The sequence below is a fragment of the Apis mellifera genome, linkage group LG5 (assembly GCF_003254395.2).
Source record: "Apis mellifera strain DH4 linkage group LG5, Amel_HAv3.1, whole genome shotgun sequence".
NCBI lineage: Eukaryota > Metazoa > Arthropoda > Insecta > Hymenoptera > Apidae > Apis > Apis mellifera.
The window spans coordinates 13,726,166-13,741,067 of record NC_037642.1 but is presented as its reverse complement, the minus strand read 5'-3'; the positions used below and the strand labels follow the sequence as shown (position 1 = coordinate 13,741,067).

General features: G+C 44.7%; 1 protein-coding gene across 1 annotated transcript; it reads right to left on the bottom strand.

The window, feature by feature from the left end:
- Positions 1-77: 77 nt before the first annotated feature.
- On the bottom strand, positions 78-14,661 carry LOC726879. Its single transcript, XM_026440619.1, is given in 20 exon segments — positions 78-264; positions 343-401; positions 464-604; positions 699-911; positions 981-1,344; positions 1,424-1,562; positions 1,651-1,887; positions 1,981-2,182; positions 2,275-2,479; positions 2,572-2,745; positions 2,824-3,337; positions 4,184-4,428; positions 4,862-4,984; positions 5,095-5,469; positions 5,553-7,162; positions 7,936-8,094; positions 8,160-8,385; positions 8,478-9,619; positions 9,718-10,058; positions 14,002-14,661. Coding segments are annotated over 19 exon segments (6,501 nt in total). The 5' UTR covers positions 9,997-10,058; positions 14,002-14,661; the 3' UTR covers positions 78-170.
- Between the last annotated feature and the right edge of the window lie 241 nt (positions 14,662-14,902).

Sequence of the window (14,902 nt, the reverse complement as noted above, 5' to 3'; positions counted from 1 at the left end):
AAACTAGATGAAATAAAAATCAAATTATGAAATTAAAAAAAGGATTTGAACTTTAATTAATTGATACAAATACAATATTTTTTTGAATCGGTCATTTATCGTTTTATATAATAAACGTAATATACACGATGTGTGATCTTTCGATACTTTAATCACTTCGAATTATACAATTATTGTGGAAACACGGCTTGTCGAACAAACGTTTTCAATTCATCCAATTCCAAATCTTTCCATGTTTCGAGTCGCTCGGCGATTCTTTTTAACCTAAAAATAAACTCATTACCATCGATTCTTCCACGATTCCGCGAATCGTAAGAATTTTACGAGTATAAATTATTTTACCTATCGTGATGATTATATATACTGGATGGTAATTCGTGTCGTTTCATCTTCTCAAATATCTACGATCAAATCAATTCTATCGTTATACGTCTCGTATATCGTGGAACAGTGAATAAATTACCTCTAATCCTCGTTTAACGATATCTTCGTCCAATTCCGCGAGTCTCGCCACATGATGCGCGAAACTGCGTGTTGTGCTACCGTTAGTCAATCGGTAGAGAAACGCCAACGATTCATCTTCGTCGATCGTGTATTCAAATGTCTGTGGGATAAAAAAAGAAACGAAGAGAGAGAGATAGAGAGATATATTATTCTATACTTTTAACAAAACAATTGTCGAGATTCGTCATTCTTACTTGAATTTCAATTAAAGAAATTTGGGGAAGTAGTGCAAGTACGCCATACGCATGCGTCGCGGCAAATACGTGAGGACAATCCGAATCTCTTTCAGCGAATGTGTTTAGTATAGCCGCTACCAACGATAATCCGCTCATTTCTGACGTTCCTCTATCCAGTTCGTCCGTTATCACTATTGAATCTGAGGTGGATGCGTGTAGAGCCACGTTGATCTGAAATTCAAATCTTCGTCTCGACTCTTTTCTCTCTTGTTTCGAAAGAGTAAAGATATATTTCCCTACCTGTCGAAGATTCTGTAGAAACGAGCTCGCGTTCAGCCCGATACTTTCCGTATTCGACATTTGAGTTGAGATACGAGATATCGTGCCTATCGTGGCGGATCTTGCAGGAACATAAGAACCTATATGAGCCATGAACACTATAAGGCCAATCTGCTTTAGATATACACTCTTGCCGCAAGAATTTGGCCCCGTTATAACTTTGATCAAACTGTTGCCATTCCCGGAACGTATATCGTTCGGCACGAACGTGGTCGCGCATTCCATTAATGGATGCCGTCCTTCCACCACGTCTATGATCTTCGACTTTGTTACGTTTGGTTTGGTGTAATTATAATCACGCGCCACTTTGTAGAACGCCAGTAATCTGTAATCGTTTCGATCATTTAATGTTAACCGTATCATTTTTTGCCTTCTAGAACCAATTCTATTCAATGGATGCTTACGTGTCCAACTCGGCACAGAGTTGAATCGCATTCAATATCGTTCCCATATGCTTCTTCGTGTAACGTATCAACTTTTGCACGATGTGATTTTGCCGGACAGCTATCTTCAATATAATGTCACCCACGCTCTCATCCAGCTCTGAAACAATCGACGGAATGAGAATAGAGAAACGAACAAAGATATACCTTTCCGTTTCTTCCAAGATGGAAATAAAAAATTTACCGACCTTTCGCCGAAGGGGTTTTATAATAATGCACCCGATTGATGCTGAATTTGAATTCCAAATTTGGAAAGGTAACGTCCTCGGGTGGGGTTGGATCCCATTTGTTTATCGCCAATACGTAGCCAATGTTTGGTAGATACAACATATTGCAACCTGTCACGGAACGTGGAAGATGTTCCTGCATATCTTTCTCCGCCATTCGCGTGAGCAGTTCGGGCAAAGTGCGTCGCACGTGATTCACTGGATCACGATTGCACAAACGTGTGAGTATAGAATTAAAAATCGGCAATGTATCAAAAAAAAAAAAAGATGAAAGAAAGATTTTTCACACACGTTCGTCCAACAAAGGATCGACGTTCGGTTTAACCACGAGCCTCCTTTCTCGCCTGCTCTCACCAAAATCCACTATGTATTCGATAAAGTATTTGACATATTGTATCTCGGTCGTCACACTCTCGGCGATCCGTTTGAACAATTCTATTCTTTCCTTGTATTCTTCGCAAATGTCTGCTATACAAATTACGTGGGAGACAGTCTGAAAAGAGGAAATGAATAATAGCGTGCGAGCAATGTTAATAAGTAATGGCAGGGAAGGATTGAAAGAGAAAGAAGGGAATAGAATTGAACCTTGTACAATTTATACCAATTGGACGGCTTTGCTTGAGGTCCGGAACAACAGATGAGCACGGTGTTGGTCAGGCGATACACGTGCCGCAAGTAAGAGGTTATATTCTCAACGACGCTTTGATTGTTCGGATCGAGGAAAAATTCGATCGCGTCTAGTCGTTGCTCGAGCATCGCGATATTTCTCGTCGGATGATGCAATGTCTTCCTACGAATGTAATAAAATATATAAAATATAAAAAAATATAAAAATGAAACGAGCGTGTCTATTTTTACGTTACCGTGTAAGTGATGATTTACCATAGAAATTGAACACCTGGTCTTGAATTGCAATAACGATTAAGCAGCGAGAACAGACTAATTCCTTTCATCGTTGTGATCGTTTCGCCAAATTTGAAGAGACTCGGGTGATCCCTCGCTTGAACGATGTTCAACGCTTTGTAAGTATCTTCGTCCATCGTGACTATATCTTGGCTTGATTAAAGTATAAAAAATTTGTGAAAAGAGTCGTCGTTCGTGTCAATCGAATGATAAATAACGATTTGAACTTACAGATTGATGTAATTCAAAGATACGAAGGACGCTCGTCCGGAAGGATCCAGAGCGATATTATTCCAATGTTTGTCGACGAATAACAAGAGCGAACCCAAAGCGTGAATCATTGAGCAACACTTGAAGTTCAATATACTGTTTAAGAAAGTCAATCTGTCCGTACTGTTGGCGTTTTTCGGCTCTGATTCGATGCGAAGACATCTCACTCTGTGGGAGCATCGTTCGTAATTATGCTCTTTCTTACAGGTCACTTTCAACACGGTGTTACGCACGCTTTCGAACGAATTCGATTCTTCGTTCATTGTTTGCGCCATTAAAATTTGTTTGATCGCGTTCGTGAAAGAAGATGGCGCCGCAGCGTTCACGACCAAATAACGTGGTAAACATTGTTTGTACAGCACTTTCGCCACGTCGAAACGTTCGAAGTCGTCTATCGTATCTTCCAGCACGAATAATTCGGATGTAACGATATTGTAATAAGCGGCGCCAAGACGATTGTTGTTCCAAATCATGGATAAGATTATCTGTTACAAAGAAAGAGACGATTCGAATGAAATTAGGGAAAAATTAAGACTTGGCTCGTTCGATGTTGTATTTGAAAAAAAAAGAAAGAAAGAAAAGGAAGAAAATGAACAAAAATTTCAACGATATTGCCTCGTCGATGTCCTCGTACAAATTTGTATCGGGTAATTTGGAATTTGACATATTCGTGTCTTTATCGGTTTTCTGTCCTGGCATCAGCTCGTTAACCATTGTTTCCTCTTCTTCCTCGCTACTCTCGGAAATCAAACATTCGAATTCGTTGCGCCTTTGATATAGAAAAAAATAAAAGGAGAAAGAGAAATGAGAAAAAAGTGAAAAATGATAGAACGAAATATTATACGTGTGTACGTACACGAGGGTGCTCGATAGAATGGTTCTACGGGTAATTTTAGATTCCCTGCTCGACGAACATGTACTTATACGTTGACGATTCGCTTCATCGTGATCGAGCGATTTTATTTTATCGTGATTATCCATTGGAATAGAAAATGTAAACGATTCGCACATCGATTAGAACACCGTGGATCCACCATTACCGAATTTTACGCGCATGCGCATGAATTGGCAAGAATTCGTACCCAAGAATTCCTGTCCGAGTCGAAAACGCGGCGAGTAGATAAATAGGAAAAACGGTAATAATCGAATGGAAAACAAGATATTAATTTTATTTTATTATATTACATACATATATACATCATGTTATATACATATATATATAATAACAATAATATACGTATATGTAAAATGATAGTAGGGGAAAGAATAATTTTCGCAGATACAAAAGAGAGAGTTGAAACTTTTCGGGAAAAGAATTAACTCGGAATGGGTGGAGTTGGGCAAGGATTATAAAAAATTGGCCTATACGTTTTTCGTTTCGTGAACGGTTGTAATCCATTTATCGATGTAAGTTGGTGCGCAGTAGGATTCTTCGGATGTTCGGTTGGTTCGATCAGCTGGGACAAATCTTCCTTAGATGTCGCTACGTCCGCGCTTCGTGCAGGACTGGTGGACCTGTTCGTTCAACGTTTGTTCGTTGTTCGTCTTCGTTCCACGCTTGTCTCGCTCTTGGGTATAGGAATTGAAGGAATTGCGATTCGACGATTCGTGTTCACGTTAAGTTTTAAGCATTTTTCGTTCTTTCTTTTCATCGAAAAAACGCGAAGACACGAGATGTGTCTCTTTCTATTTCTTTTTCGAAACGAATTGTCAATTCGCTGAATTCTCATGGTATCAAGGTATCCATGCACGATTAACTTAGCTTTAAAATGAAGCGTTGTTAGATGACTAGAGGCGTTAGGATTAACATTTCTACGACATGCCCGGATTAAAACCTGCACGAAATGAAAAATAGATATATAGGCGACGATCGGAGATCGCGAAGCGGGAACAAATTACGGAATTACAAGCGTGAACGACAGGATGGAATGGAAACATCGGTCTCGGTGTAAATTTCATTTACAATTTTCTAGGATTATTATCGGGAGCTTACCTAGGCCGATGAGATTTTATCTTGATCCCGTTCTCCCTGGAGTGCGGCCTCGTGTTTGGTTGCGAAAGTTCGCTATCGCTACTCGCGAAAGAAGTTCTGGTTACCATCGTACCGTGCGCGAAATCTTTCCTATCGAGAAAAAAATTGAAGAACGGAGAGAGAGAGAGAGAGAGAAGAGGAGATAAATATCAATCTCGGACGCGGTTGCATAATGACAGGCGCGAGAAATTCGAGCTCACCTATAATTATCCGATTTTGGAGTGGAATTGGACACGACAGGTGGCTTGCCAGGATGAAGATTGGTGGCGTGAACGAAAACGGGCGAGCTTTTGGGAATATCGCAAACGATCTTGGGATGAACGGTGGTTTGCTTGTGATCCGAATGATTGGCGGTATCCGGCGGCCAATCGTAATACTTTGGACGATAGCCTTTGGAATCGGGACGAGGTTGCTTGGCCGGTTCCGTGTCACCGCGTTTACCGACGGAGCTCGTGATTATCGGCGGGTTCCCATTCGGCAACGAAGTGGGGGAAGATGCGGTGGAGGAAGGTGCACCGTCCGGATCCGCGCGTGACAACTGCGAACCGTCCCAATCCGGCGGCGTTGGCAAGCTACTACGAGGACGAGATATCGAGTTACAGCGCGAAATAAGCATAGAAAACGTGTAGTGTATTTGGATCGGTGGGAATATACGTACTTGAAATTCTCTTCCATTTCTTTGAACAGGCGCAACTGTTGCCTGATACTCGCCTTCTCCTTCGCGCGTTTCCGTTGAAACTCTTCCTCCACTTTTCGCATCGCCTCCAGTTCACCTTTCCTTTGACGCTCCTTCGCCTCGGCCTCCCTCGACAATTTTTCCGCCAACCGCCGCCTCTCTATCTGCCTTACCGTCGACTGAAACGTGAATCTTTTGCCCCGCGAATTGCTCTTTCGTTGCGACTTCGTTTCATTCGCGTCGCATATCCATGAAATTTGCGGCGGATCGTTGGTAGATGGCGGTGAAAACGTTCTCCTTTGTTTCGCTGGTTCGGGACAAGAGGAGAACTCGTTCCGTTCCCTGCAACCGTTCTCGTCCACACGATGATTCTTCAAACTTTTGTCGTCGCGTCGTCGATTCGTCGAAGCATCCTCGATCTCGTCCCTTCGCTTCTCCTTACGCCTCTTCGCCTCTTCGCCCCGCTCCTCCCTCTCATTCCCATCCTCGCCGCCATCTTTATCGCTCTTGTTGCTTCGACCAACATTCTTGCACGAATTCTTCAATCGGAAAGAGGCAATCTCCCGTTCGATCGATTCCCCGTTATTTAATTTCCGCCTCGTTACGCTACCTTCTTCCCCGATCTTTCTACCGTTCAAATTTTGCACTCGATGTTCCGTTTCATTCGTTTCAGGTAGATACATAACGTGGCCGCCGGGTGTCAAGTACGAGAACGACGGAGGTTTCATGATTACCGGGAAATCGTTTTCCTTCGCTTTGTCGCCGCGCTCGTTCGACCGCGCTCGTTCGTCTTCGTCGTCTCGCCTCTTCTTCGACGACTCGCGATCGCGCGCGTCGTCCTGGTCGTCGTGATCGTCGTCGCGATCGTCCTCCTCGTCTTCGTCGTCTTCGTCCTCGTCGTCGTCGTCTTCGTCCTCGTCTTCGTCGTCGTCTTCGTCGTCGTCGTCGTCGCCGTCGTTGTCGTCGTTCTCGCTGTCGCACGGGCACGCGGCGGGAACGCGTCGATGCGAGAACGGGCGACAAACGGTGGGAGAGATTGGGGGAGCGGTGTCGAGGCGAAGACGAGGGTGTTGGAGGGAGGTGGGCGCGCTGGTGGACAAGAGCCAATTGTCGTCGAGAATATTGTTGTATTTTCTGTGAGTGGTGTGATCGTGCGACCCGATCCCGAACGCGCCGGACACGGATCGTTTCAACTTTTGAAGGGAATTGAAGGCGAACGCGTCCCTGGTCTTGGACTCCGGCGGGCAGAGGCACATCGAGGCTCTCGCCTCGTCCCTGGGCAACGAAAGCGAGAACACGTGACCGCGCGGGGAACGATATTTCATTGGCGTGGATAGGGGAGGGGGGGAATCGACGCCTGCGTCGCTGCTCGATTCCTCTCCCAAGTCCTGCTGCGGCGTCCAAGTCGGCCTGGTCACCGTGGTCTTCGCCCTGTTGATCGTACTCACGTCGAAAGAGTCCTCGTTACCGGCCCCGGCGTCCCCCGATATCCCGGAATCACCGGACTTGTCGTGCCAACTTCGCGCTCCCAACGAGAGTGGGAAAAGCGGGGGCGGCCTCGAGAGTCGCTCTATCCGTTCCTCGAACATCACCTGCAACGGATCGATTCATCGTGGATAGGATTTGATCGTGTTAAAGAAGGAGGAAGAATACAGAAGATAGATAGATAAATATTGGATCGTTCAAAAAATAATTTCATTTTTTTCTTCAAATGAAACATACTTTTTTAACACGTGAACAATCGAATTCGATCCCATAGTAATTTCATGAGTTGGTGTCTTTATTTTGTCTTCATCAGGTCTTCGACTGGTCTTTCAAAATGTGATGCATCTTTAATGTCATACATCTTTTACATAGACTTCGTGTAACTTTTTTTTTTGTATTTTAAATTTGCATTCTTTTCGGTGATAAAAAAATAAAATATGCCGAAAATGCTTCTTTCGGGCTTGCATTTTGTTATCGCGCACGAAAAACACAACCGCGCACAGAACCGAACTAATTTTTCTTATAAATAAACTGTGAAATGTCAACTCAAAATATCATAACAATACGATTTAGAACGAAATTGGCTGGATAAACGTTCGACTAGCGACACTCGTGTGAAAAAGAGAAATTACTTTTCAAACAACCTAATAATTTCTATTCTAGAATGAAGTTGGCTGGATAAACGTTCCACTAGCGACACTCGTGTGAAGAAGCGAAATTACTTTCCGAAAAATCCAATAATTTCTATTCTAGAATGAAGTTGGCTGGATAAACGTTCCACTAGCGACACTCGTGTGAAAGAACAAAATTACTTCCCGAATTAAGCGATAGATAAATAAATAGATAGATAGATAGAGAGAGAAAGAGGGAGATTTCAAACCGGCATTTCTTCGCTGGCAGTGCTCATGCTCGGACCCGGGGTTTCCAACGTGGAGAGCAATCTCCAGGCAGCGGATGGCGAGAATCGCGGTATTTCCAATTGTTTTTTCGGCAGGGTTGGCCGCAACTTCAACGAAATATTTTCCACGACGTTTTTCTCCTGAAACCAAAGGGACTCGATTGATCGAGTCGATCGAAACGAAAGATGAGAGATGAACAACTCACGTTATCCTCGTCCAAGTCGTCGAGAATCCCGTCCACGGAAGTTCTGCCGTCTCCACGATCGCGGTCCCGATCCGGATGTTTGGATACTCCAACGGTGTGGAATTCTCGCGTGGCAATCGCGTCTCGATGATCCTCGTCATTGCGGGATTCGCCCGGGAAACGTTCGTTCATGCCGAAGTAGAAAGTAGTTTTCGGAGTTGCGGGTTGCGCTGTGATGGGGGCAAATCTAATCGGGGACCCGTAAGTAAGCACGGTAAGTACTAAGAAGTTGAGAAAATTCGTGGACTGGAAAAAAGCGATGAAAAAGAAACGACTTACGTCTCGTCCTGTCCTCCTGCTGCTGATCGCTCGTTCGAAACGGAGTTACCCGTCCGTTCTCGCGATCGATCGACCGTGGCGAGCTTCGAACCGTCGGAATCCGAGTTCTCGTCCCGAAATTGATCCCGTTGCGATTCCATCTCGTGTCTCGCGAAACGATCCCTCGACCTTGGCCCCTGCGCGCATCCCTCCTCCCCGCCTTCCCGATTCTCCTTCCCACGTTCGGCTTGTTTACGCCGATTATTACCGCTCTGCCGTGAAGCGGGCAGTTTTCGATCGTATCGGGTGTCGCGTATCGACCCGTCCGTCAATTTCAACCCGCTCGAGTCCAACTTATCGCGTACTTTTTTAGCGACTCGAATCAACTCCGCTTGGAATTCCGGATTGCTGATGCTCCTCTGAAGAGTGTTGCTCTTCCCGTGATGATGCTCGGCGAGCCGGGTGCGTCGGGGCGGGATACGGCTGCGATCACTCTCCAAGCCCGCCTCGGTCGCGAGCTCGTTGTCGGAACGCGAGCCGCCGAGGTTGATCGAGGTTGTCGCCGGTTCCCGCGTGTCGACGGCGGTCGACAACTGCCAACCGATCTGCGCTCTCTTCGACTCGGCGCGGGTCTTGAACAATCGAGATCTTCGGGGCGGCGGTTCGACTTTGGGCCGATTCGATTGTTGCGTGTCGTTCAGTGGTCGATGCTCGGCTCGAGAGTGGGGGGCGGTGCAGAGGCGAGGATCGAGGTTTCGGCTCGGGGGGCGGGAGATTTCGGTCGAGGGCGAGGCGCGCAGGCGGGGGGAGGCGGGGGGAGCGGGAGCTTTGTACTTTTTCCTAGCCTTGGAGCATCCGCTCTCCGCGAGCCGTTCCCTCGAGTCTTTGTGGTGGTAGTGGTGGCGGTGGCGCGACGCTTCCGCCTCTACGGCGTCCGCCATTGTTGGCTCGGGATGGACGAGGTCCAGGGGCGCGGAGCGAAGATCGGGCTCGCTGCCGAACTTCTTCGGATCAAGCGTGGTAGCGCTCGCGTCGCTCGCGTGCTCGCGACTCGATCGATAATAGTGACGGTCGATACGTCTGGAGCAGGGACGGACGAGGTTCGAGGCGGAACCGCTCCTCTCTCGGAACGACGGCGGTGGCGGCGGATGATGATCGTTGCGCTGGAACGAGACGAGAGAGAGAGATAAAGGGAACTCGCGGCCACTTGCTCGCGAGTTTTTTTTTCTCGTTTCGCCTCTTACTTACGGACACTCTTTACCTTGGCGAGATCGCGGGACGAGGCGAAGGTCGGCGGTCTGCGGCCGCTGATCGTTCCACCGTTGTGTATGATGCTCCCATTGTCGGTGGCGCGCAGCCTTTGGCCAGGCGGCTCGGGAAGGACTTTCCGCGCGGCGCTCGGCTGCGACCTGTGTCTCGCCAACTCTCGAGGGAACGATTGGGACCATCCGTGATGACCGTTCGCTCCGTCCACCGTCCCGTTCGAGCACACGGATCCGACGACCTGTTGTTCCCGGGAGCTGCTTCCATTGTTGCCCATCTTGGCGCGAACCCACCTCGGCGCGATCACTACGGATGATACCTCGACCGATCCTCCATCTTCTGTGAAAGAAAAAAAAAAAAGGAAAGAAAGAAAAAAAACAGGATTTTTCATTTCACGATCGAGTGGATGATAAAAAAAAATTTCGTTTCGATTTTTCAGAGGAGTAGTTTCCTTGCCGCGAAGGAAACGCTCGTTGCCCGCGGAAGCGAATCGGGCAAAGCGAAGAGCAACAACCACGCTCGATACCGACGATAACGGTTTTGCCTAACGGGTTCGAATCGGTTCGAGTTCGAATAAATCGACCGGCCAACGGACGATAGATTACGCGTGCATTCAAGTTCGTGTATCGCGGTCGAATTTATGCAGTAACGAGAAATGCGGATAAATCGTCCCGAACTCGTTGCGCAATATCGAAGAGAAAGCTTCGCCGTCGATCGTCACGCTTCTTTGACCTTCGTTCGTTCATCTATAATCATCGACGATCCATATTCGAGATGATAAAAATATTTAATCCACTTCTAATTTGTGGAAAGTACAGCGAGAGAGAGAGAGAGAGAGAGAGAGAGAGAGAGAGAGAGAGAGAGATGAAATCGGATCGAGGTCGCGGTCCACGTGCGAAAAAGAAAGTCTTCCCTTAGGAGAACGCGGACAAGTTCGATCTGGTATATCCGGTGAGAGCGGACAAGCCGCGATAACTGTCAGCCCGTACGCGTCTGCGTTCTCTCTTCGCTTTCGAAGCCGCGAACGTGTTTCATGACCGAAATTCGATCATCACGCGCGAGGAATTCATGAAGAGAAAGAAAGAACGAATCGATTCGTCCGTTTTTTCTGGACAACATTCTCTCTCTCTCTCCTATATTTCAAACTTGTACGTAAGTTTGTACGAAGACGAAGGAAAGAAATTTGAATACGTTCGTAAAATTCGTTTCGTTTACTCAAAAGATAGATTAGTCGTGGATCGTTAACTCTGATCACGTTGCGCGATCTTAAGATCGAGAGCAAATGCCCGAAACGTTATCCAAGAACGAAGGCGAGTTCCGCGGAAAGAGAGCGAACAAAACGCATAACCGGTTATCGTTTGAGTTGGCCGAACGTTGGTAAGTCTTGTCGTTTTATGCTCCTAGTTCGAACTCACGTTTCCGCGTAAACGTTTCGTATCGAAATTCAGAAAGAATTTCTATGAAAACCGAATTATTTTCGATCGCGCGTTATTTTGGAAAGATCATGATTCATAGGGAGGAAAAAAAACCGAAGAGAAGAAAGTTATTAGGAGATACGCGAGAGAACGGTAGGATAACTCCAGAATAAATACGGATGTGTTTTATTCGCGAGGCATCTAGGTCAGTCTCAGTCGCGCAAGTGCAGTGTGCCGCACCTATTCCATTCGCACCTGTGCGCATGCGTTGTTGGCTGGTAAGAGCGCTGGTAAAAACTTCGTCGATCGTCGGATTCGACGGAGCGAACGAGCCAGCCGAAGAAAGAAAGAAAGAAACGGGCGAAAGAACGCTAGCGAAAGAGAAGAAAAAACTACATCGTTCGGAATTATTTTCTCAGCATCGTTTCCCAGGAATTTTGGTATGCGGAAGGAAAGCTACGTAGCAAGGTTCGCAGACCGATTGAGCGAAAGGTGGAGAAAAGAGAAGGGACGGAACGGCGTGTGTGCGTACACTTTATCTATATGGTAGAGGCAACCGAGCGATGTGGTACATACTTACTTATACCGGTAAAGAGAGAGCTAGTTGCATGCCAGAGTACGAAAGGAGGGAATAGGAAGGGAGGTAGAGGGAGCGAGAGAAAGAAAAAGAGAAAGAGAATGAAAGATAGCGCGGAAGTTTTTGGACGCAGAGCGAAGGTAGATACGATCGTCGATCCATGTAAGTATATATATCGATCGATTCGATCTTCGTCGTTTATTCCGTGCGTGAATCCCTTCAATTAGCGATAATTATTTTTCCGAAAATTTCCAAACGCTTTCATTATCAATTACCTTCATTTGAATTGTCCATTACCAAAAAACTGACACCGAAAATTCAGGTCGGCCATACGTACAATTCTTTCGCGAGATGAAACATTCGTTGCGAAATTTCCTGCGCGTATTGCACGGATCTCCGATTCTTTGCAAGTTCGTATACTCGAAAAAAAAAACGTTGAGCAAACGTACTTTTTCTCTCTTGGAAGAAAAATCCTATTGTTGATCTTGACCAAAATAAACAAAATTTATTCTATTTTTATCAACTTATAATTAAAATTATTCCACCATTCGACGAAGAATTATATTATGCGAAGCGCGATAATTCAACGCAGGCAGTGACGTCCTCGACGCTGAAGGGCAAATGGCAAGAGCCAGCGAGAAGTGAAAGCTGTATTTGCGCAAAAGAGGAACGATGCGTCCAACACCAAAACGATCTTGCTTCGCGTTCGAATGCTATTCTTTTAAATCTATCACTCTTTGTATAAGAAATGTTTAAAAAAAAAAAAAAAAAAAAAGAAATCGCCTATGAACGAGACATTGATTGGGATAAAAATGGGAAAACAGCGCGTCGACGCTCGAATCGAATAAAAACGGAAAAGGATCCGTAACCGTCCATGTTGGAAGAACGATTTCTAAGAAAAGAAAGCGCGCAAAACCCGATAATTTTTTGGTTGTGAAAAGTTAACCGTGTTCTAAAGGAAACGACAACGATAAAACGACTATTTATTTACGATCCGTAATTCCTGAGACGAGATATTGGAAACTATTCGAAGCGAAAGCTTTTCTTTAATTTTATTAAACGACTAATAAAAATTGCATATGTACGCGTTGCCACAGATTCGAGTAATAAAAGTTACAATTAGATGTGGTTGTGCATGGGCGAACAAATTCGAGAACGTGTAGTATGCGCGCGCACAAACTGAATTTTATATACAAATTTTCTATGCTTTGATCACGTGTGCTTTCAAAATGTTTTTCCTTCATAACACATGTGAATAAAATCGGTCGTCATCCTCGGATAGTTATATCTCGTTCTATGGAATCCAGTAACGTGAACCGGTAAGAAAACCGAACAGCGGAACGTTACACCGAGGTGAATCGATTTTCCCGTGAAACTTGAATCGCGCCTAAACTTTTATCTATCTTTACTGATCGCTTGCTTTACGGTGAATTTACTTGCATCGCGGAATTTCGAATCCTACTATTCGCGATCTTGAACGATATTAAACTTGATACCATCACCGAAGTAAGAATAAAAAGAGAAAAGATGGCGTTGCAGGAATGATTCAAGAGTACCTGTATAAACAAAGCTAGCAGTGGCGGTAGGAGCGCATCAACCGAGAGGCATCTAACGGGGCAACGTCACGGCGCGTTAACCTTCTTCCGATTTCGCCAATTCTTTTTGATACTTCTTTTGTGTTTGCCCTGCGACGAGAACCGATTCGAGAATCGTTCGAGAAAACCAATAAACAACGTTGTTAAGGAAAGGAACGCGAATTTCCCGCGAGGCCGTTTTCGCTGTTCATTCGAGCGATACTAATATCTCTACCGCTTTCGTTTCGTCGCAATCAACAAAATTACGCGCATTGTATTCGGGAACGGGAACGGGAACAGGAACACGCTTTTTTCCACGTAGTATTGTTCCTTGTTTCAGAATCTACACATTTACCGTTCAGATGAAACTTCTATCGCGTTCGTTAGCGTCCATTTCGTTACACACTTTTTACAAATTTGACAAACATCTTTTCTCTCGTAACACGTTTCTATCTTCTATCTAAACACAAATTCATAGAAAATTCATTCCTTTAATTAGACAACACAAGATTTACCTTTTACGATTATTATATATTATAATTATTGTTATTGTTTAAACTTCAAATATTGATTATTTTTAATATAATATATATATATATATGTATGTATATTATCGAAATTGAAAATTTATCGATTATAATAAATAAATATATATATATGTTGTTAGATACGTCGATTGTTTTACTTATTATACTTATATCTATGTGCGTACTTACTTGTTTTAATTAACACGACGATATAGAGTTATGGACAGCAGGCAACATAAAAGTCAAATTATGCGATGTTTGATTAATCGATTTTTATTATTCTAGAGATTCGTTATTTGTTTCACGCGTGTTACAACACACGCACATCTTTCTAACGTTAATTTTAAATATCTTAACTACGCGATACTATAATTGTACTTTTGATATCTGCACCTGTGTCACAATAGCGAACGTTATGTTACATTCCGAACGAAAATAGAGATAGAGAATCGAATGAGAAAGTGGGTATCGACGAAAAAAAGAATGAGAAGCGGAATAAGAAGATAGGAAAGTTGAAGGAGGAAAGTATGACGACAGAAGGGGGGAAAAAGAAAGGGAAAAAGAAGGAAAAAGAGGAAGAAGAAAACAAAGTGTGAAACCGTAGAACTACACACCGCGTCCAGATGATTAGACGACTCGAAAGAGAGTGCGATCCGCGCGGTCCTTATCCTCGAACGCGACGCGAAATCGGAACTGAGCGACGGTGGCGGCGGTAACGGCGGCTCTCGAATCCCCACCCCTGCGAACGTTTGTTAAAACCGTTCTCCTACCATTGCTCGTGTTTCATCTATCTACCAACCTGCCTACCATATCTGCATCCTTTTCTTCTAACTGTGCAACGTATAACATTGTCCTTTCCCCCTACCTTCCTTCGTATCTTTTTCCTTGCTGCATTCCTTTCAACGTAGCTTCTATTCGAGTGTGTCATGTGACTGTTTCTCCGTTCCATCTAGTAGGTGTTGCCATTCAACGTTTCGCCACTTTTTTTCCACCAAACATTCGAATTAACGAATTTTCTGACTTTCTCCGTTCGTCGTTCAACTTCTCGGAAATATTGTCAGTCGAATTGTGAACCAATTACAAACATTCA